Source organism: Geospiza fortis, unplaced genomic scaffold (assembly GCF_000277835.1).
Source record: "Geospiza fortis unplaced genomic scaffold, GeoFor_1.0 scaffold98, whole genome shotgun sequence".
NCBI classification, from domain to species: Eukaryota; Metazoa; Chordata; class Aves; order Passeriformes; family Thraupidae; genus Geospiza; species Geospiza fortis.
In genome coordinates, this window is record NW_005054306.1 from 11,933,649 (window position 1) to 11,956,214 (window position 22,566).

Below are 22,566 nucleotides of genomic sequence, written 5' to 3' on the forward strand. Positions count from 1 at the left end.
ATGCTTTTAGCAATCCCAATTTCATGAAAAAAATCAGAAAAATAATTACAATTTCTTCATTTATATACTGCTTGGCCTTTTAGGGCAGTGCCTTTTGTTGTTTTTTTTTTTACTTTGTTGTGCAGGGAAACCATATAAAAATAATGTATACTGTTTAGCAATAGCTAATAAACTAGAGGAAGTAACGTTTATTTAATGTTAGAACAAGCCCAAATATTATCAGTCCAGTTGGGAAAAATGTAGTATTTTTTTTGTTTTTTCTCAACAGTTGAATTTTGCCTTAATACTTACAAAGAGCTTTTATCTATAATGGAGGCTAGGTTTCTCATTCATTGAAGTATGCTTGAAATTTTTACTCCAGATATTATTAAAATATGAGTTGAAAGCTGGAACTATCTGGTACTGAGCATCTTTGATAATTTGCTCTTAACCCTTCACTTTTCCCACTTTTTAGCCATTGTAACAAGTCTCATCTATATCACAAGAAAATTATGGAACTCCATTCATGCCTGTAAATGCAAGATTATTTTTTACAGTGCTTTTCATCCAGCAAGTGCATAGGAGATCAAAAATACAGATTTATTTGGGAGTTTCTCACATGAATTTAAATGGAGGTTAGAGTGACATGTTGAGCTACCTTGGTAGATCCAGGTTTGGAAGGGGGTGGTTCACAGATGGACTAGGTGCCAAGAGAAGCTGTCTGCTATTCTGCAGCTCTTAGTCCTGGTGATTGGGGAGAGTCTGTCTGCTCTGCCTTGAGAGTGTTGGGTGGTTCTAGTACAACAGAAGTGCTTCAGATCCCATAAGTGCAGTGTTTAGTAGGACTGAAAATAGGCCTTCTCTTCAAGGATTTCAGAGCAGGGAGCTGGCAAAACAGAAATGCTTAGACATCCAGGGAGAACATATTCCCTGTAGTCGTGGTATTTCTAAATCCTCAATTGGTCATAATTTCACAGTGATGTGGAAGATTAGTAGAGTATCTTTAAAGAAAATTGGCAAATTCACAGGAAAACCAGTTGGCATTTTGAGGTGAAGTGGTCAGCCCATCTGTTTCTGATTTCTACACACATCAGGGCACTTTTATTAACAAATTCCCAACTACTCTAGGGAACAAGGACATTGGCAATATCCTTGATACTGCTCAGATGCTTGTGCCAGGAGCATATTTATAGGGAATTAGACTTTTTTGCTGTGCACTTCATATTTTTTAAATTATGCTGGAATGTTTTATGTGAATTGTAGATGTGTGGAACGCAGGTGGACCTAGAGTTAATATTCTGGCAGAAATTTCTGGATTTAATAACAATGTCTTAATTGCTTGGGACTGTGGAGGATCAATTCAGTGTCCAGGTGATGCTTTCCAGGAATACATATCTGAAGAAAAAGAAAGTACACTCTACAGAGTCTTGTAAGCTGCAAGAGCAAGAATAACTGATTCAGCTATGTAGCTGTTTCTCTCTAAAACACTTGTACTTCATCAGTTGTAAGTTTCCTAAACTCCGACAGCATCCAGCTCTTTCACCTTATCTTTCATCCTGTCCCCTACCCTTCTTCTGTAGGAAGGGAGGAAGAAGTCTAAAAAGTCGTGTTCTGGCTCTATGTAGAAATCACTGCAGTCACCATCCCTTCCAAAGGCAGTCTCAGAACACTTGTTACAGGAATGGTGTCATACGGCAAACTGGTGGCAGAGACCCATGAATTAACTACATCTGCATCCCTGCCTAATTAATTTCTTTTTCTTAAAGAAGAAACAACCAGGCCTTTGAATCCTCGGCATTTCAAAGTTGTTGCATGATTTTTGGATTCTGGAACAATCTCCCTGTTATCTGGTTTGAAATTACTAGTGGAATCCATTGTTTGGGTGTTTATACAGTTGAACCCCACAATAAGGTCCAGTTCAACTAATCCTTTAGTAATTGACTAAAGGCAGTCTTACAGCCATAGTGAAATAGGAGGTAAATCGGATGATATTTGACAACATTGATTATTTTAAACAAAACTGTATGTTTTTATTTTAACTTACAACAGTTGACCGGACAGTGGCTAAGGAATCAAAACGTGTTGAGAAACAAAGCCATATTAAAATAGCCTTTACATATAAGCTGCATAGTCATATAGGAATATGCATATCACTGGGCAACATTTAGTTTAATGTTATATTTTCTTTTCTCTGGAATATCAAATATATTTTCCATTGGGGGAAAAAAATTACAGCTAGCTTTCTGTTGAATACCTTCTGATATCAAATATCAGAACAGCTAAAGGAATGAAGAGCAAGTTAACTATACTGTTTAGTCTTGGGATGTAAGAACCATTTTAGCAAAATGAAGTGTTCAATTAATATTTTCCTTCTCTCTTTTACCTTCTAATAACTGTGGGCTTAAAATGCTTTCAGAACTGCTTTTGTAAAGGTAAGGCTTAAAGCTTCTCTTCATTCCCAAACCAGAAAGTAGTTTAACAGAAATGAAGTTTAGTCCAAACTTGGACTTTTCTCCAACAGATGACAGGCAGTTTTGTTCATCTTCAAGAATGTTTGTCTAAAGAGAAAAAAAAGTGGAAAAACTGAGTCTGTTGAGACTATCACGCTGCAATTCCCTGGTTGCTGCTCTTCCCCTCCCTGCTGAAAGGGAGATGTTTCTGTACTTCTTGTTCTGGCACTAGCATTTGTGTTGCCATGCAGGATACCACATGTACCTTGGTACTGAAAACTATGTCCTGTTTTGTTTTCTTGAGATGTGGTTTCTGCCAGATCAATTTTCTGATTTGGCTTCCTTGTGTGAGGTTTTACTGCCAGCTTGGGGGAGGGGGCAGCCAACACTCCGTGTTGGCTACAACATTGTAAAACCTCAAAGTGTACGGTACCGATCTGTGAGCTACAGTCCAAGCCTGCAACATAGAGCTGTCATGCTCAATATTTGTTTTTACTACTTCTTGCTCATGAATCATTCCATTTTGAAGCTATGTAGACATTTGAGAATTCAGAAAACAAATTCTCTCAAAACTAAGCCAGTTTTCTGGCTCAGTTACACCTAAGCGATAAATGAAATGTTGAAGTGACAGCCCAAAAGAGATGCAACTAAAACCATACAAATGACTGTTGAATCAGTTAAAAAAAGAAAAAGGAATTAGGTGTTCTGTTTTAAAGAAGTCCACAGCCAACCTTTAGACAGGTATTTTAGTTGCAATACTCATTATTTTCTTATTTCTTTTTCTCATTACCTTCATAGGCTTGAATCTTGACATTTTAGTGATTCGCTTAAGTTCTTTAGTTTTACAATTTTCTGGTAATGAACTAAATAGATATCTATAGGGTGAAAAAAGGAGTAATTTACCTTTCTGATAGTATTTTAAATTATTGTTACTTTTTAATTATTTTACATTATTAATTAGTATGTAATTTTTCAATCTTTTAAAAGTAAGACTATTGGACTTGAAGTCAGCTTATCATGAAAGCATTTGAAAAACTCAAAAAGAAAAACAAGAAAAAAATTTCATATAAATATACCAGTAAGGATTTATAGCAAACATACCTAGAAAAAATTATTTGTTATCACGAAAACAAACAGAACATTAGTAAATATTTTGACATTACAGTAAACATTTTTAAGAACTACCCGTTTTATATGCTATTAGCAAATTTACTTTAGATTATGTATCTTTCCACCTTGATTTCCATTTGCAGTAAGGAGAGAATATGTGCACACTAATAAGAAACAGATTTTACCTAGGGCTCCCTTCTTGTCTCAGAATAAAGTTTTCCTCACTGATGTCACTCAGACGAAAGCCTAAGGAAAATAAAATTATCTTTTTCCCCAGTTAAGGACTGAGACTGCACCTTTATGCCAACCATAATTCCTGAAGAGGCTGCTGCATGAAGCTTTCTAGCTGTTGTAACAAACAAATGTTAGTGAAGATGCTCCAGCTGACTTGCCCACAGCATTAAAAAAGAGAAAGTTTTTTGTGAGTCATTCAATAGTACATGGTGGGAGTTGTCTCAAATGCACTCTGAAATGCTAAGAACCCATCATTGTATTGAAAGATGAATTGTAATACCCACAAATAAAGTGCTGTAAGCTTGGTTGAGGAGTTGTATTAACAGTAAATATCCACAGGATTCTTTTGCCCATTTTTTTATGCTCACCACTAAATCATACCATAAATTTATTGCTTTTTACTTAGGCAGAAAGATTTCTAAGTGAGAAAATCCTTTCAGCTTCAGTTTATAGTACACAGTAACAAAGATTTTGAACAGTGTTGAGAATTTATACATTTTCTTTTTGAGGTTACATGCCTTATATTTTCCCTGGATGTCTGTAATACATATCCATTCCACTTTGCTAATTTTGGCTTTAAGGAAGAGAGCTATTCTCCTTTGAATCCAGCGGCACATACATTCTGACATGAATATGAGGTTGTATTCTGATTTTGTGCTGTTAGCTGTCTTGGTTCTAAAGGAAATTGTGGAGCCTGGGAGAATGCTGATAAGTAAGGGGTTCATAGGATTCTCAGTCTTGAGCAGATTTTGTTATTGATATTGAAGAAATATGTTATCTTTAAATAGTTTATGATGAACAAGAAGCTTACTTGAAAAAATCAGTTTTGCAGCTGATGATGGTTGTGAAATAGTGCTTCTGTTGTGATAGGCACATTAAAATGTACAGATTTGGTATGAGTAAGTGAGAGCTCGTGAGAGGACACTGCATGGAAACATCACTGAAGGAAATAAGAATGCTTCACTCTGAGTAATCTCAATGCTAATAGACCCAGGCTAAGCATCAGTCCTTGGATCTAGAAATTTTTTTTTAAAGGACTTTTTTTTTCTGGTGTTTTAAGTACCAAAATAGAGGACTCTTTTAAGAAGAGTTTGGATATTGGCGTTTTCATCAATTTTCCTTTTCTCAAAATAGTCTCCCTCCATGGAAAGAAGTGATAAACTTTAGAAAATAAAGAGAAATTTCTTTCTGCTATTTTTGAAAGTATTGTGAAAAGAGATTATTAACTTCAACCCTCTATTCTGGTATACACCAGGCCAATGATGAGCAGCAAAAATAGTCTAGAGAAAGCAGCTATTCTTTTAGAGGCCTTCACAAACAGCTGGACAGTTGGTAATGGAGAAAACTAAGTGAGAAAATTACAAAGAAAAAAGTTGACATTGACAGAAACTTTATAGGTTCTGAGTCCTTCCATTTGGCTTAATGTGTCTCAGATATTCAACAGCTGGACAACTTGAGTGCTTTACAGTTTGACATTGTATAAAGTGCATTCTTTCAATAGACTTTGTGTTTTTTTGTTTTTTTAATTTTTTTTAATGACATAACATGAACAAAAGTTGAGAAGTCTTAGTACAATGTGTTTTTTGTCACAGAGAAGAAAGTGTTCTTAAAAGAACTTGTGCCTCTCCAGCAGTTGCTTACATGGAAGGGAGAAAGCTGAGCTTATTCTAAGTTCAGGTATTTTTATAGTTTTTTCAAAATAAATGTTCTGCGGGCATTAACTGAATGGGACTGAGCATTGTACAAAAGTGAATTTTTGCCTAACTAGAAAGGATTAGTTTGCAACTAGTTTTGAGGCACCCACCCTAGAGCTTTTCAAGATTGGCTATGATAAAATCTTTCTCAGTTTTTCCCATGAAGTGCTATGGATATCTTAATTTGCATGACATTTGTAGCTGCAACTTTTTGTAGTTACAATTTTTCTGGACTGATGACGCCCTGCTAAAATTGCTTTCAACGCTGGAAAAAAAAAAAATCTATATAGGAATCAAGTGTGTTTTTCTTTCAGCCCAAATTCCCCATCTGGTAGCAGAATTTCAGTTGGAAGCAGCTGAGAGGTACAGGAGCAACATTGTCATTAAAGGCAAACTGCGGCATGGTGGGAGATGCTCAGCTCTCTAAGCTGAGAGTAGTGGAATCCTGCTAAGTATATTTTTTTTTCCACCCAGGCCAACATTTTCAATTGCAGAAGTTCTAACTGTGAGCAGAATATTTGAAATCATGGCCACTGTCTCTAAGGACAGTAATAGAAAAAATATGTGCTAATTGGCCATTTGAGGAATCTGGAAAGCCATTCGATTTCTAGAGAAGGCTTTTTCTCTGTCTGAGTTGGATGTGAGACTAAAATGAGAAGATGAGTTGTTCTAAAATAGCCAATTGTATAAAAATTCTTGCATCAAAACTGTCTACTCTCTTTCATCCATAATAAACCCAAACAATAATCCATAACAGTATCCATGAATTGAAATATTTCTGATCTCATAAATTGGCCTCTGAGAACACAAGGAACTGTTTCTCAAAACTCACACAATCTCTGCTTCAATTCATGCGTAGTTGAATTTGGTCTGGTTCATGTCTTAAACCTTTAGGAGAGGCCAATCCAAAATGAGAAACAGTGAAAATGTGATATTTAAGATGCATGATGTGCTGCGTATAGAACAATTGTTTTTATATGTGAGTATCAAGATATAAGTTAATGATTGAGGAACACTTCTGCATCGAGAGTCTGTTTATGTCTGTGATTTCCGATTCTTGGTCACCTGTGGTAATAGAATGGCCTATGTCTGTTTTTGCATTCAGACTGTAGCAAGGCAGAGCTCATACTCCTGAGAGAGTGAAACACACACATGGCTGCACAGAGCAACATAAATAGACCACGGTGCCCTGTCAGCACCCACATGAACACAAACATAGTGCAGCCTGCTTCACCCTCTTCTTCCTCTCCAGCTGATCAGGATTAATGTCTGCTAGGGGTGTATACATCTGTGGATGCAGCTTGAAGTTAGCTCTTATTCACACATACCCACTAAAGAGAGAGAGCACACCTAAAGAAGATATTTAGAAACAGGATTTAGTGAGAAAATAGGATAGACTTCAGTGATTGAGGTCAGGATTAACATGCTGATCAGCCAGCTAGTTGTAGTCAACTGGTTCCTTTCATCTCCTTTTCCCTCTATCTTATACTTGTTCCTTCTTGATCCGTGTTGATCTACTTTTATTCCTTCCCCTAAACGGTTCCATTGTAAGTCTCATCCATTTGTACAATCCCCTTAACACATCCCATAATGAATTCTGCATAGACTTTCCCCTGCTTCTCTAAATGAGGGACACCCCCCCCTGTAGCTAATAACCCCCTTAAACCTCAGGGTGTTCTGAGGTAGCCTCGACTCCTCTGGATGGTTTTCACAGTGGGACAAGGGAGTGTCTGTAGTGCTTTTTCTACCCCTATCAGCACTTTTAAATAATGGCTTAAATAAATCTGTGTCATGGTAAAGGTCATATGGTGTGACAGTATTTATACCAGCCTGTAAGGAAACTAGTCCTTGCCTAAGTCCTGACACTGAACTGCAATAATAATCAGCAACATAATATAACAATAGTAAACAAGTGGATACAGAGCTTACACCAGATTGTTGATGGAAGCCTCCATTAGGGAAAATAAATTTTTCTGTTGAGAAAATGAAATGGAAATACTTCTGTAGAACTGTGTGGTACCATCTTTTTTCTCTGCTCATATTCTGATTTACATGAACGTTTTCTAACTGAAGGATTTATTTTTTAAATAGAAGCGCAAGTGGGAGTCGGACACAATGAGATTTCCTGCTTCAGTAGTTAACCCTATGTAGATTAATGATTCACTTCAGCTCTAGCTGAATAATATTAGTATAGCAAATTATCCTTTATAGTAGGATGCACTTTTCTGTGTCTTATGAGGCATTCACGAGAAGGTACAGTGCTATAACTTATGGAAGTGTTCCTACAATATGTGCTTCATAGTTCTCACTGCTGAGACAATTACCAGTGTAAATGAGACCCAAGACTCATTTTGTTTCTCATCTTGAGGATTATGTTGCCTATAATTTGGGAAAGGTTTAAAGGAGTATTTAGACTATTTCCCTCCCACTCCCATAATTATCCTGCTATGGTCACATGAGCAGGAACAAGTAGAAAAAAGCACCAGCTGTGCTTTGGCAGCTGTGTTAATGATCTTTTACATGCTACCAGGAAGCTTGGTATTGCTCCATTTTTCAGTTTGTATAAGCAAGCTTGGGCCTCTAGGTTGCATGCTGTTGGATTTGTACAAATCCAGATATGCTCTAAGATGGTGCAGTTGCTCTGTCAATTGACATGTGTTGGTTTATTGATGCTATCTGAAAAAGTGAACCAAGCTGCTCCATCGATTACCCTGGGGGAGAAGCTTGGTATTATGATGTACTAGGAAGGTTGGCTTCAGAACACTGAACCATGTCACTTTTTTTGATTGTGGAAACAAATGCAACAAAACTCAATGATCCATTAGGCTTTATTAGTTTTCTCATGCCAGTAAGTACTTATTGGTTTTGTATTTGTTAAAAAACTCCACAATAAAAAAAAGAGTTACTCTTTTATCTGGAGAAGGACAGTTTTCCAGCTGATTGGAAAGTCAGCATTGCTTCCATTACATTTATTTGATTTGAGAATAATCATAGAGCTGCTATTAATTTGAATCTGTTTGTTGTCATTGCCAGCTTGCTGAGAAAGTACAGTAAAACATGGCCTGCACCATGACTGCTCTCTGCCTCACAGCACTGTGGTGAGCTGTTAGTGCCTGGTGTAGTTGACTGAGCTGGGGCAACCATCTTCTCATGTCATGCTAAAGCTCCAGCTGTCCCCCAAAGGAAAGGTCTTTTTAAGAAGCATGGATTAACATCCTTTACTGTCTTCAGCCTAGCCTTAGAAAGATCAGGAATAATATCAACCAGACCATGTTTGTGATGCATGATGCTTTTGGTGCATCTTCCTTTGTCTACAGTTATCATTATCAGCCTACCAATTTTTAAAAATACTGGTAGTTCCAGCTCCATCTCTCTGTCCAGGAAGTTAGTGGGTTGCAGATAGCTCAGTGCTGTGACAAAAGGCACTCTTAGAGGCTGGGACAGTAGTAGTCTGAATCAGGTTGAAAATTGTAGCTGAACAGTAGCTCAAATCACCAGCTCTTTATGTGTATTCTTTTATTTACATTAAGAAGTTTTGTTCTTGTCAGATTTAGATAAAGAGAAATTACATCCATTCCACTATGATGTGCAATATGCTGTTTACTCTCCACTGTGGTTTTTTTTGTGGGTTTTTTGCAGTTTCATTTACAGAGCATGCTAAAAATAATGAAAGCCAAAGGTGTATATTAAATTGCAGTCAAGCAGTGCTCTATCTGAAGGCTAGAAACAAGACTTCAAACACATTCTCAGGAAAATATGCAGGAAATGTTATTGGAAGAGGGCTTCAATTTGAAAAATCACTGTAGAAAATTTCCCTCTCCCACACAGCCTAGTATTTCAAAGCAGGCAAACAGAAAAAAGACTTCCTGTTGATCACACCTCTTCGCCCCACAGAGCCAGTGCATCCAAGATGTTTGCAGAGCTAAATGTTTTTCTGGCTGTATTTAATAATGAATCTTTCATGAAAATTTGAAAATTTTAGGACTTCCAAAAAGGAAACTATATATACACACACCTGTGGCTTTGAATTTATTGTGACATATGTCCTAAACCACAGATCTTCCATGACAGAAGCCCTAGCAATGTGTTTAACCTCAGTTGTTACCCATTCAACCTATAAGGAACAGTCTTATTCTGAGAACTTGAGGTAAATTGCTTATGTAAAATAAAAAAAAAATAGTATTTAAAATACTCTGGAATGAAACCTCTATTCTGTATTTCTTACATTTCTAAGAGCTTAACTGGGGCGTGAGCAGTTTGGAGAGATTTATTAATATTTTGCTTGTCTCTGTTTATTGTGAAGAGTATTAGTGACACCGATCCAGGATAGTTAAAACTATAGTTGTTTGTGGCCACAGGTGAATATAATTCATATATATGTAAATGAGTTTGAGAGAGGAAAGGGGATTTCTGAAAGGGGACAAGTGACTGTATGATTCCTGTTGGGATAATGGAATGAAACACAAGTGTTTTCATTCTCTGGAGTGTTTATTTAATGCCATTGAAGAAAAATATTGAGATAATCCTCCAAGAAGGTACAGTTACAGACACGTTCTTCAGATTGAAATAAATACGGCCTCACTCACTTCTTATTCCACTGAAAACCTTTGGCTGCTAGTGATTTATTTTCCTGACTGAAGTGACTGTGAGTCTTACCACAATTTCATCATCTTCACAGAAGGCAGGAATGATGGTTAGAGATAAAAATTTTCTTTGTCTCCATCATAAAGTGTTTGGGAATACTTGCTGTACTCTGCCACTCAACACGTTTCCTATTTTACAGTAATACTGGTGGGTAATAAACATGAATTCAAATCTCCGTACTGTTTCTTTCATTGTTTACTGATCATCTAAGCATTCACAAGAGATTTTGTGTGGACTAAGTCTAAATCTTGCAGCTTCTTTACAATGACTATCCAATACAAAAAGCTTTAAGTATTAAATCATGCATAAATGCCATGATAACCTCTGGCATCATCATGTGCAGACTTATAGCACTGCATCTTAAAAATATTAACTTGATACGTGTTCTGCTTTTCTAATAGAAATAGCTGCTTCTTTCCTTGGCCTCAGTTATATCTCTGTAGCATATGGCTTTTGGTAGGTTAAAAACCAAACCAGACCTGCGTCACTAATGTTTGGATGTTACAGTGTGAAGCAATGTCCTGTGTTAGCTTTCCCACTTCCTCCCAGGTGCAGTAATACCTTCCCCCTTCCCCTCTCCCTGCCTCCTGCTGAGAGCTGTCCATCAATCTCAGAAGGTCAGCAAGGCCATCGTCTGATAGGTGAAGTTCAAAAGATGCCTCTCAGCCCTGGGGACAATTGGGTCTGGATTATGACCCCCTAGCCGGATCCGTCTTCTTTTCCTCTTTGCCTCGCCTAAAGCTTCTCCATCAGAGGTCGAGCCTGAGTTCTGTTGCCTGGACTTGTTCCAAGGGCCTAGCTGCAACATACAACTAACCAAAGGTGTCTCTGGGGTGAAACACCACAGCTGCTGCCTTTGGTCAAGCAGCGAGGGCCAGACAAGCCCAGGCACGTTCCACCCAGTAATATTGGGATTTTATTCCAATATTTTTATTTGTCATTCTGCAATTGCAAATGTATTTGTCATTTGCATTCCAGCAAGCGTGTACACAGAAATAAACCTTGATAAATCAATTGAATAGGCAGGTAAAATGGACTATAATGAGCATTGATTATCTGCTTGCATTCTGTTTCTGTAGTGATATTTGATGTGTCTCTGTCCTGTAAAGCTTATTCATGGTCACAGTGCTGAGTTGGATGAATGTTTTGTAGAATGATTGAAACAAGATTATTTTATAGAATGGTTTCAGCATGATGTGATTATCTTTCAATACCTTAAAACTATGTTATTCTTTAACAGAGATAGAGTTGTAATAGTTTGGCAACTCTAAAACATTGTGGAAAGTCTATGTCTATAAACACACATAAATGGATAAAGAAACAATGCCACTCTTACAAATTGAAAATACTTGAAAACAAACTTTGCAAACATGTGGCTGAAATGGCAGTTTAGCAATTACCTACTAAGCTATGTGAAACTTAGTGTGCTTTGTAACTCTATTTTCAAAGTCTCTATTGGCCTAATGCAACTAATTTTTTTGTTTTCAGAAATCTCAGTGGAGAATTTGTTTCTGTAGTTTTAAGAGTTTCCCTGTAATTCAAGGCCATATTGCATTTCTAGGAATGCAAAGAAAACCAGTCAAGCATTAGCATGTTTACTGTACTTATTTTGGCAACTATGAAGAAATTAAAATGAATTTTTCATTGTGTATTTAGTTGTATTTTAACAATACTTGTATTTTTCAGGTTTTCCAGATTGCGTACGTTATTGTGAAAGCAGCTAACTCCCCTCGTCCTGGGAACTGGATACTGGAGCGCTCCCTGGATGGTGTGGACTACCAGCCCTGGCAGTACTACGCCATCACAGACAGTGAGTGCCTGACACGCTACAACATCCATCCCCGGCCTGGAACCCCATCCTACATAAAAGATGATGAAGTCATATGTACTTCTTATTATTCCAAAATCCACCCTCTGGAAAATGGAGAGGTAAGATCGGATGGTGTTCCATATGTAACAAGGAAAAAAACCCCTTTGGTTGATTGGCTAATCTGCCTTCAGCAGACAGAGTGTTTTGGTACAATTGAAAAATGTGGAGAGAATCTATTTGCAAGTTTTAAAAACTCATCCTACGTGGTCCTATATAAATGCACACAAGGTTCACTCTAATAAGAACATTCTACCAAGTAAACCAAGAAGTAAAAGAGTTTATCAGCTAGGCATTTAGTACTTTCAGACAACTTTACGTGCTTGAAATATGTTCCCATGTCACTTGTGAACAAAGGGGAGAATATTTGGAAAAATCACAGACTCAGTGAAGTCATAAAACACTTTTCTTTTAGATGCATTTTCAGTCCCTGTGTACAAACCAGGATGTCAAATGATAATGATTTTAACCAGAATTTAATTCAATGCCTTAAGAGCTGACCCTCTGCCCCTGTTCATGCCTATTTCTTCTTCTTTCAGAGATCTCTACTCTTTTACTAAGTCCAGGCACATGAATCATGGACCAGTCATTTGTTCTGATTGAGGGTGTGGAAAAGATTTGGTGGACTTGAGAATGAGACTCTGTAGTTGAAAGAGCAAGGCAAATGTAACACCTGTAGCTGAAAATGCAGCCTTTTCAGTCACTTAAAATGATGAGAGGGAAAGCCATGTGTAACACATTCCAACTGCATTTTTTTTCTCAATTTTTTCTAACACTTGCTCTGCAAATGAAATTTTAGCCTCAATATTTATCCCTCTGTTTTTTTTTCTGTTCCACTTTTTAATTATTTATTTTCATATAAATAAGTACAAAATTATTTTCTTCTGTTCTGCTAAACACAAAGCAATGTTCACATGCAAAATTGTTAGTAGAGTTGGTTTTGAGTCCTGGATATAGATATATATTGTTTGTTTCTGTTCTCAGAAAATTTCCAATGCCAATTGCAAAAATTTTAAAAATCAGCTTTCAGTAAAAATATCCTGTAGATACACTTCAGAAAGATATAACCTTGAATCTAAGAGAGTCTCGGATTATCAAGAGTTATCAGATGGGAAATCATTTTCAGTTCTAGGAAAAATTGCAAGTATTTTGTATTTGTAGTTGTGCTTATATCATTAGTGCTGTATCATTTGCATGGGTATTTGTTCTTGTAAAATCTAGCAGGAGCAGATAAAGTGATATTAAAAGAAATAGTGCATATACATGTGCTGTATTTTTAAACTGATTCTAACTGGGCGCTTTTTGGGGGGTGAACAGAACATGAGTTAGCAATTTATCACTTGCAAAGGAATTTTATACTGTTTCTTTGGGAGACCATGTCCACACAGAAAATATAATGCAAAAGTAATTATTCCAGTAATTAATTTAATTCACATTGTTCCATTTATTTGGTTATCCAGTTCTCTCGCAGGCAGATACTGATTCCAGTAGTTTGCTGTCTTCTTGGTTAAACCAGTGAGTCTCTGTGTTCTTCACTGGCTGAGCTAAACAGCAAAGAACTTTATTCAGCACACTGGTATATGTCCATGACCGAAACACTGGCTTAAAGCCTATTGAGTTGAGTTGAACTTAATTCTGATCTTAAGTGTGCAATTAACAATTTTTAACCAGGTCTGATGTGCTCTATCCTTTCCTTAGTAAGTTACCTACATCTGGTATGTGGTTTCTTTAAAGGCAGAGATGACTTTGAAGGGAGGAATGTATCTGTTCTATTCCACTTGGTAAAGGGGAGTTGTTAGATACTGGCATACTCATGAAAGGCATGGGATAAACCCTAAGTTAATCTTACCTCCTGTAGGTAGTTATTAATCTGAGATGTGGCTGTGATAGGGAACAGCTTGAAATGGAAAGCCTAAGTATTAACCTTTATAGTGATGGGAAGAGTGAAGTATCATTCCACATGAACTAATTATCCTACAATTTTAACAATACTCTTTTCATAAGTAAAGCACTGGTTTCAGCTGTCTGAGTAGCTAAAGGCAGCATTATGAAGTAGCATTTACAGAGAATTAACCCAGATTAATTCATTTTTATATTTTGTCAAACACGTAACATGAAAAATAACATTTCTACCAATATCGTGCAATTGTGTTGTGTTGCTGGTGGTATTTGGCTCCTGATCTTTCAGTGGAACTATATCTGCATATAATTTATCTTCTTTCCAGGAGAGTAATTTTGTTCTGTGAATCAGATATTGCAGTCATCTTGTAAGAATGATAGGGTTATGAAATGTAAATAAAGTACCTTTGCTTCAAACCCCGTGAGTTGCTTAGGCACACCATTCTGGTGTACACCCAGAAAACCTGATGAAGTGCACAAGGAACATGCTTGACAAGCCAGTGCCAATGTCAAATGGACATCTACTATACTATCTGAAGTTAAAAGTTGTCTTAGTTGTCATCTTAGAAAAATCAGAAAATATTCTCCTTATGTATGCTTTCAATGAACATTTTAGTCAATTACTTGATCCAATAGGATATCTCCAAAAATGTTCATTCTAAGCCAAATATTTTTTTGTCTTTTAATACTATTCCTATTTGCACCAGTAATATTGTCTTGGCCAGTCACAGAATTAGAACCAACAACAGCTAGAACAACAGAGCCAACAAAACAACAACAAATAAACAAAAACTTTTTGTGATTTATCTTCAGATCTGTGTAACTAGCACAAGTTTAAATCAAATGGGAACGAGCAATCTATAGACCAGGGATTATTTGCAAAAAGTAATTTTATTGAATGAGTTGATGGAAAATTGCATAATGATGACTTCCAAATGAAAAAAAGTAAGAAACTCTGAAAGAAATTTGTTTAAAAGTGAAGACTTGAATGCAGAAATATTCCTAGCATTCTGTTTTCCACAATAAGCTATCAGTGATAGCTAGAAAAACTGTGTCTCTATATCATACTTGCTAAGGTAGACTTTTAGCAAAACTGTTTCACAGCGTCATGGAATGGATAAGAATGGAGGGGACCACAGTGCGTCATCTGGTCTAAACTCTTTGTATAACCAGGGTCATCCTAGAGGACATGGCACAGGATTGTGTCCAGAGAGTTTTTGAATATCTCCAGTAAGGTAAACTTTGCAACCTCTCTGGGCAATTTGTTCCAGTGCACAGTCACTGCACAATAAAGAAATTCTTCCTCGTGTTTGGGTAGAATCTCCTGTGCGTCAGTTTCTGCTTGTTGCCTCTAGTCCTGATGCTCAGCACCACTGAGAAGAGCCTGGTTCATCCTCCTACCAGCCCTCTTTCAGATAGTTTCACACATCAATGAGGACCCCTCTGTGTCATCTCTTCTTGAGGCTGAAAAGGCCCAGCTCCATCAGCTTATCCTCATAAGAGAAATGCTTCAGTTCCCCAATAAATATAAGAGCTAAAGCTTTCCAAAACAGTATTTCAAAACAAAAATTAATGTTCCTCTGTCTCCCTATGCCAGAAAAATAAGAGGAAGAGATTAGTTCACTTAATGAGTTATTCATTATCTTTTAGTGAACTGATGTTTCTTGCTTTAATAGTATTTTAAAATATTTTTTACACTGAGTAAGAAAGACCTGTTTATTTAAGGAATAATAGCTGGTGATGTGAGTCTGGTATTTTCAACTAAATAAGAATGCTTATTTTGTTTTCATCTTTACTTAAATACTGTATAAGAATGTAATTTCTTTGTTTCTTTATTTCCTCAGACAATCATTAGTTTGAGAACTAAAAGTTAGTGGGTTACCATAGTGATTTTTACTTCATTTCACTAACACAGGAGCCTCTGATGTCTACATCCAGTTTGCACCATTTTATTGGAATATTTCTTCTTCTGACAGACTGAAATTTATTTCACACCCTCTTTACCTTGATGACTAGGTGAATATAAGGCTCTGAACATTAGCCTTCAATGTTGTAATTTTCTTTTCTGTGAGATGCTGAAAGATTTCTCTTAGCGAATGCTTGTTTGAATTAGCACATGTAGGTTATTTGTATGCTGATACACTGGAATCTTCCCTCTTGCTTGCAGTTGTTTCAAAGCTGGACGATCTGAAAACTTCAGGTGCAACAGATGATCACTCTAACATGTTCGGAAAATGTATATCTTTTTGAAGAGCAAGGACACGTAGTTTTGTAGGAAGTAAAATTGGAAGTTACACTTGGAAACAGTGTTCTTCAAACATACATGGATTTAGAGTGTTTTGTTTAGACTAGGAGAAAATAAATATTTAAATTCTAAAAAATTGTTCTGTTTTTTCTTCAGTTCTTTGTGCATACAGATATCGAAAATCATATGCAATGAAGACAGTGGAAGAAAAGCTTAATTAATCAGATTAATTAGCACTTCATTTTACTAAGAAGGCAAAAACACCCTCCCCCCTCCTGCCTCACCCTCCCACCAGTGTTCTGGGAAATACTGAGTTTCTCTAAAATAAGGCTTTCTGAAAGTTTAAAAATTGAGAGTAAGGTGGTGAATTTAATTCTGACGCTTTAAAATCTTAATTGGAATACCCAATTGTCTCCCTTGTCTGTCATCAAATAGAGTTATTCTGTCAAAGTTTGTTTAAAAAAAATTATTATTTCTGGTGGTGTGGAAGGTATGTAAACTTTCAAGGAAAAGAAATCATTCCCTCTTTGTGGACAGAATCTGTCATCAGAAGATGCTGCCTCAAAGGATATTTCAGTGGTTGATTAGAGTTTGAATGCTGCCTCATAGGATATTTCAGTGGTTGATTAGAGTTTGGGTTATACAGTGACAATGGAGAGATAAAATCTCAGGATTCAGTAAATATTTCCTTGTAGTGAGTAAGAGAAACAGTCTCTGTCCTGTGTGAGATGCTTTTCATATGTTATTTGTAGTTGCTGAGAATGCTCTATTCACATTTAAATATAGAAAAGTTGAAGGATATAGGAAGCCCTGCATTTGAAGGGAAGTAATCTGATTGTAAAAATGAGAATGACACCTAATAGCAGTATACCAAGTGGACCAAATTTCCAAAACATTTAGCTGGATTCCTCATATCTAACACAGCCCTTGGTGTTGCTTGATTCTTTTCAGCAAGAAGCATTTCTGAAGCAAATGGTTGATAAAACAGTATTGGTAATGACTATTGGTTTAATATTAAGGAGGTAATATAGTTGCACATCTGCTATTCCATTGCAAACTACATGGTACTTCCATGTTCAAAGGTGAAAATTGGAGACTGAAAGACTTTGTCAAGAGATGTCCATTTGAACAATAGAGTCAAAGGTTCTCTCAGTTCTGGTGTCTTTCAACAGGAAAATTCTTTCTGTCTCCTCTATGTCTAAGGCTGAAGCAGAGGACTGACAGGGAGGAGAGTTATGGTGGAATTAAGTAACCTATCTCCTTCATATTCTGCAATAAATCTTTCTATCACTGCTATTACAGTGGTGAGAATGATACTGTAGTGAAGGTGATGCTTCAGTTCTGCTCCTTTAAATGCTTTATGTCGTACCTTTCTTGTGATTGTAGCAATGTAACTGTAGTGTAAAAAAAAATAGGAATACTCTGTGGTAGTAAAGACAAGCCTTGTATAAACATGCTCATTAGTCTTTATATTCTTCGGTCAAGTGGAAGTTCATAGTGCATACTTACCAAGTTAAGAAGAAAAATAAACAGAAACTAGTGCCTTGACAGTATTTTGTTAAATTTTGTTCACTTGTTGCCATAGCACTTGAATGCTTGTGTTGTGTCCATTTTTAAATGCATGCCTCAGGTCCCTTGGAACCTCCCCCAGTGTCCCAGTACTTTGCTGAGCTTGCCTCAGGCCAGTGATACCATGATCATTGAACTCTAGAATTTCCCAGTGTTCGCATGCTAGTTTTCTCCTCTTCATACAATAGTGCTTGTCCTGTTTGGTGCACTCTCAGTTGTTCACAGAGAAGGAAGGGAAGAAAAAGAGGCTTAGAAATGAACTTTAAAGTGTGTTCTTCTCATAGCTAAATTTAGACTGAGAATGTCAATGCTAATTGGACAGAGGGTACAAATTTTGGAAGTACTCAAAATGTATTCAGTTGCAGACTAAAAATTTTGAGTTTATTTCTTTTTTTTCTTATTTATTAATGATACAGATGCTATACAGGTTCTAAAAAAAATTGCCTGAGACTTTGTGAATTACAGGGTTGATGCTTCCTTTATAGTTCCTATTTTTAGATTGATCCTCTCAGGTCCTAACATGTATTAAGTATCTTGTCTTTATTGCAAAATAATTTTCTAAAGTCTGAACTATTATTTCCCCTTGAGTAACAGTGATAGGTTTCAAATGCATAAGATGTAGAAAAGGCATCAACAGTAAAAAGTAATGCCAGTAATATCTTGCCCATGCTCTTAACTGCAATCACCCTAGACATTTCTCATGAGTATGCTAAATTTCTATATATTTGACTTGCATTTCTGTACACTTCAGTACAGTACTTGTGATTATGGCATATGCTGTCTTGTACCTGTATTGTGTTGCTATATTTTCACTGGAAAAGAAAAAGCACCATATAAAAATAATAGGTAACAGTCTATTATTAATGGATGAAACTGTTCAGAAATTTAAGTGGATTCTACTTCCAGCATCACAGTTTAGAAAAAGACATTAGACAGAGACTAATGAATGCAGTCTGACTCAGAATCCAAAATAGCTTGGATTTTGAACAGCTTTTTTCAGCTTGACATCTGAAGAGGGGGAATAACAATAATTTTAAGTAATTCAGATTTTTTTTCCCAAACAATGAAAGGCAAACTTTTATTTTGATTGACATGAATTGTTCCATGTGATGTTAAATGAAAACATTTTATTTCGTCATTTAATTTTTTTTTCAATGCAAAGACAACAAAAACAAATTTCACAAAACTGTGAATGGAGGACATGTGACAGTCTTTTGCTTAGAATGCAAAGGAAAACTTCAGCAAACAGAGATCTTACCAGCTGCAATCCTTGCATCCAAGATGTTCTGCTTCCCAGGTTTTTAGCATACTTTGATTCAGGCTGTCTAGCTAGGTGGCACAGCTTCATTTTCTAAGAAATAATGAGTTTGATTTTCTTTGGACTGAAATCCAAGTGTCCCATCAGTTTAGGATCTTTCTCATCCTGCTTTTCCATCTTAAAATGCACAGTTAAGTTTTTGTAGTGATTAGTAGTAGGGACAGCCAACAGGATCTGTACGTAAATGGTGCTTGTTATTAAAGATCTTTCCACTGAAGTCAACAGTGACCTTCAGATCAGGTCTGCCATGAAGGCTGTTAATCTCATTTTATTCAGTGTTGCATCACTTCAGAGGTTGAACATCCCTGCTTAACACTCTTGGATTACTCATACTCCCTGTTGATTTTGGTTTATATTTTCTTTGCATCCCCTCCCACCCCCACCTTCTGGCTACAGCAGCTTCAGGAAGACTTCTGATTAAGGCATTTTTTTGGATAACATTTTTTTGGATACCATTTGCACATGATTTGTCTCAGTGAAATGACTGTAATAACTTCTGCTTGTGAGTCTTCTTTTTCAAGTGCTTTGAAAGGATGTAGCAGCCTAGAAAGTTACTTGTGTCCACCAAGATGTGATAGAATACTGATTTTCTTACAGAATTTTGCCACATAAGCTTTCAGCTGCTCCAAACTTTACAGTTAGAATAACTTCGAAAGAAATGGTTTACAGAAAGAAATAAAACAGATTAGAGGTTTGGGCAAAGATTCGGGTCTACTTAATTTTGTTGCTTTTGGGGTTTTCTCTTTTTTTTAAAAAAATTGGTTATTTGGCCTAGTACAACTAAATTGAGTATCTGATCTGAGAAAAAAAGACCTTTAACAATGACTGCCAAATAAATGGATGCATCTTAAATATTCTGTTTACACAATGGTATATTGCCTCACTAATGTAAAATTAACGTTTCCTGTTTTTCCAACAGACATTGAAAGATATGTGAAAGGAAAAGACAAACACTTGACATATGTGCTCAGTATCATAGGAAAGTATTGAAAACAGAATTTTAAATGATTTTGTTATGCACAGTGAGAATTGTCTTTGCAATAATTTATTCAAAACTTCTACAACTAATTTTGCAAGTTGATAATTTCATACTTACATTATAGCAATTTTCACTGCTATTTTTTGCCTAAGAAAAAGGGAAATTAAGTAATATTTTCAGCTTGAAAGTTCATACTGCCCTTGAGTTTCTGATATTTAATACTACAGAAAAAAAAGAGTGGATACAAAAATATGAAATGTACTTCTAAATTATGCTGCAAAGAGGAAAAAAATGTGCAAAGCTGAGTATAAGTAGTATTGCAGTCTCCCATTATTGTTAAAACAAGAGACAGGATATTTACTGGTACATCTGTGTGGGCCAAGTTGGAATGAAAGTTTCTTTTGTGTAGTTAGACAGCCCACTCTTCTGTCTTGGCACATCTTCTCTCCCTGAGCAGAAACTGATTTTGTAATATCTACTGTTTCTTGAAAGAAAAGAAAAACTTATTAATCATATGAATCATACTACTTAAAAAGTAATGAAGTTGCCATATGCAAAAAATATACTATACAGAGCAGTCTTTCAGTGTGAAGTCAAATTGATTAAAATATTTACCTTTTTCCTTTAGCATCCATCATTAATTGACTGCAATGCTTACTGAAAAGAGAAGTGTTACATGTCTTTATGTAGATCTGTAACAGATTTTCCAAATTTTAAAAGGAGGATTCATGCCTGTAAATGTAGTTTATAACTCAACATACTCTTTCAGCATTCCAAAGGGAACTGGTATGCTTAAGTGTTGGTATTTACTTGAATAACCCAAATTGCTCTTGTTGGGATTGGTAGCAGAATTTCGGACAGTAATAGATTTCATTCTGACAGCAGAGCAAGAGTAGTGGTTATTTGGTGAGGGGTTTTTGTCTTCTGTTTGATTAGAGGAACTGAAGATCCATTGTAGGTGGGAATTTTTTCTTTTTTTTTTTTCTTTTTTTTTTTTTGTTTGTTTTTTTTGTTTTGTTCTTTTTGTTTGGTTTTTTTTTGGTTGGTTGGTTTTTGTTTTGGTTTTTTTTTTTTTTTTTTTGGTTGGTTGGTTTTTGGATTTTATTTTTTAAAATTAGATGTTACCATGGAAAATTACTGGGAAAAAGAATAGCTTAATTGTTAAAAAATGATTTTTTTTAAAGGATGAATTAGTTAAAAGCCAGGTGGACTACGTGAAGGAGTAACTTTAATCACTAAAATCTCATTGAAGCAGGGAGATATGAATATATCAGCCTGAGGTCAAATGTAGGTATGCTTTCATGTCAGTGGAAAAGGAAAAATGGAGAAGGAGAAGGAAAAGGAAAGAAAAACCAAGCAGCATAGTTTACCTGGAATTTTCAGCTTAAATGGTAAATGTTACAGAAATTCAATAGAAGGAAAGTTAGTCAATTAAACACTGTGGGCCAATGGAAAAATGACTCAAAAGTCAAACTACTCAAAAATCAAATTATTTGATTGAGGTCTGGAGTTAAGAACATTTAAATGAAGAAAGCAGAGAGACAGTCTTGAGTAAGCAGACTAAGTAGGCAGATTGTCTCAGCAAACAACTCTCTGTCAAAGAAAATTGGTATATCATGCCTGAGGAAGAGTAGGAAAAGTAAGGGCTGCAGTACTACTTAATCAAGGTGGTGAGACTATGTAAGGAAGCTCTGAAGCAAAAAGAAAGGAAAAAACCCACTACAGTTAAAAAGGAAATTATTCTTAGCTTCCCATAGGCTGGGTAACTGTCACAAAGACTCATTTTTTAAATCCCTTTGAATGTTCTTTCAAGAAGTAATGTAATGGTACAACTAAGATTATGGGATGCAACTCAAAATGTTCTGAGAAGAGGTGCAAGGCAGGATGGCTCAAAATACTGTTATTTAAAGAATGTTCTGTAAAATGGCAATTATATTCACACTGTTTAATGTTAAGAAAAATTTGAAAGAGAAAAACTATGAAGTAATCTCTGAGGGTAGAAATATATTACTATATATCCTCTTATTAAATATGTAGGAGTTTATGCATGCTATTTGCAAAAAAAGAATAAATTTTAGAGTATCCAAAAAGGTAGCAGCATAAAATACCTGAGTGTTAATAGGCATTAGAAACTGTTAATAGGCATTAAAGACATCATTTAAAAACAAGGAAAATAGGTTTTTTGCAAATAAATGTAAAATTGTGGTAAGGCAAAAGAAGAGTCAAGAACCAAACTACTGCCTTTTCCTACCAAAAAATGTCTGTGCAGGAGGCCTAAAAAATCCAAAGAGAAGTGTTTTCAAGCACATCAGAATAATAAAGCTGAGAGCCAAGTGAGATACAAGAGGCCTGCCAAGGACAGCAAATCCATAGCAGGTGGATTCTGTGGCTTGAGCTTCCTACAGAGGGACATAACAAAGTAGCCACAGTAGAGCTTTTCTTTGTTTTCGAAGTTGGAGGATCTTCTGAAGGAAGAACCAGATCCAAAAGAACAGTTTAAAGGCCGTGGCAGATTTGTTCCCCAGCTTTTATTGCTGATCACGTTGTGGGGGATATCCCTGTGGTCAGCTGGGGTCCG

At 36.1% G+C, this 22,566-nt stretch overlaps 1 protein-coding gene across 1 annotated transcript in view; it reads left to right on the forward strand.

Annotated features, from left to right (window-relative positions):
* Positions 1–22,566, forward strand: part of LAMA2 (laminin subunit alpha 2) — a 254,316-nt gene that overhangs the window by 6,635 nt on the left and 225,115 nt on the right. Inside the window, exon 4 of the mRNA XM_031066728.1 lies at positions 11,798–12,040. Coding sequence (XP_030922588.1) covers positions 11,798–12,040 — 243 coding nt within the window. The remainder of the gene's footprint in view (positions 1–11,797; positions 12,041–22,566) is intronic.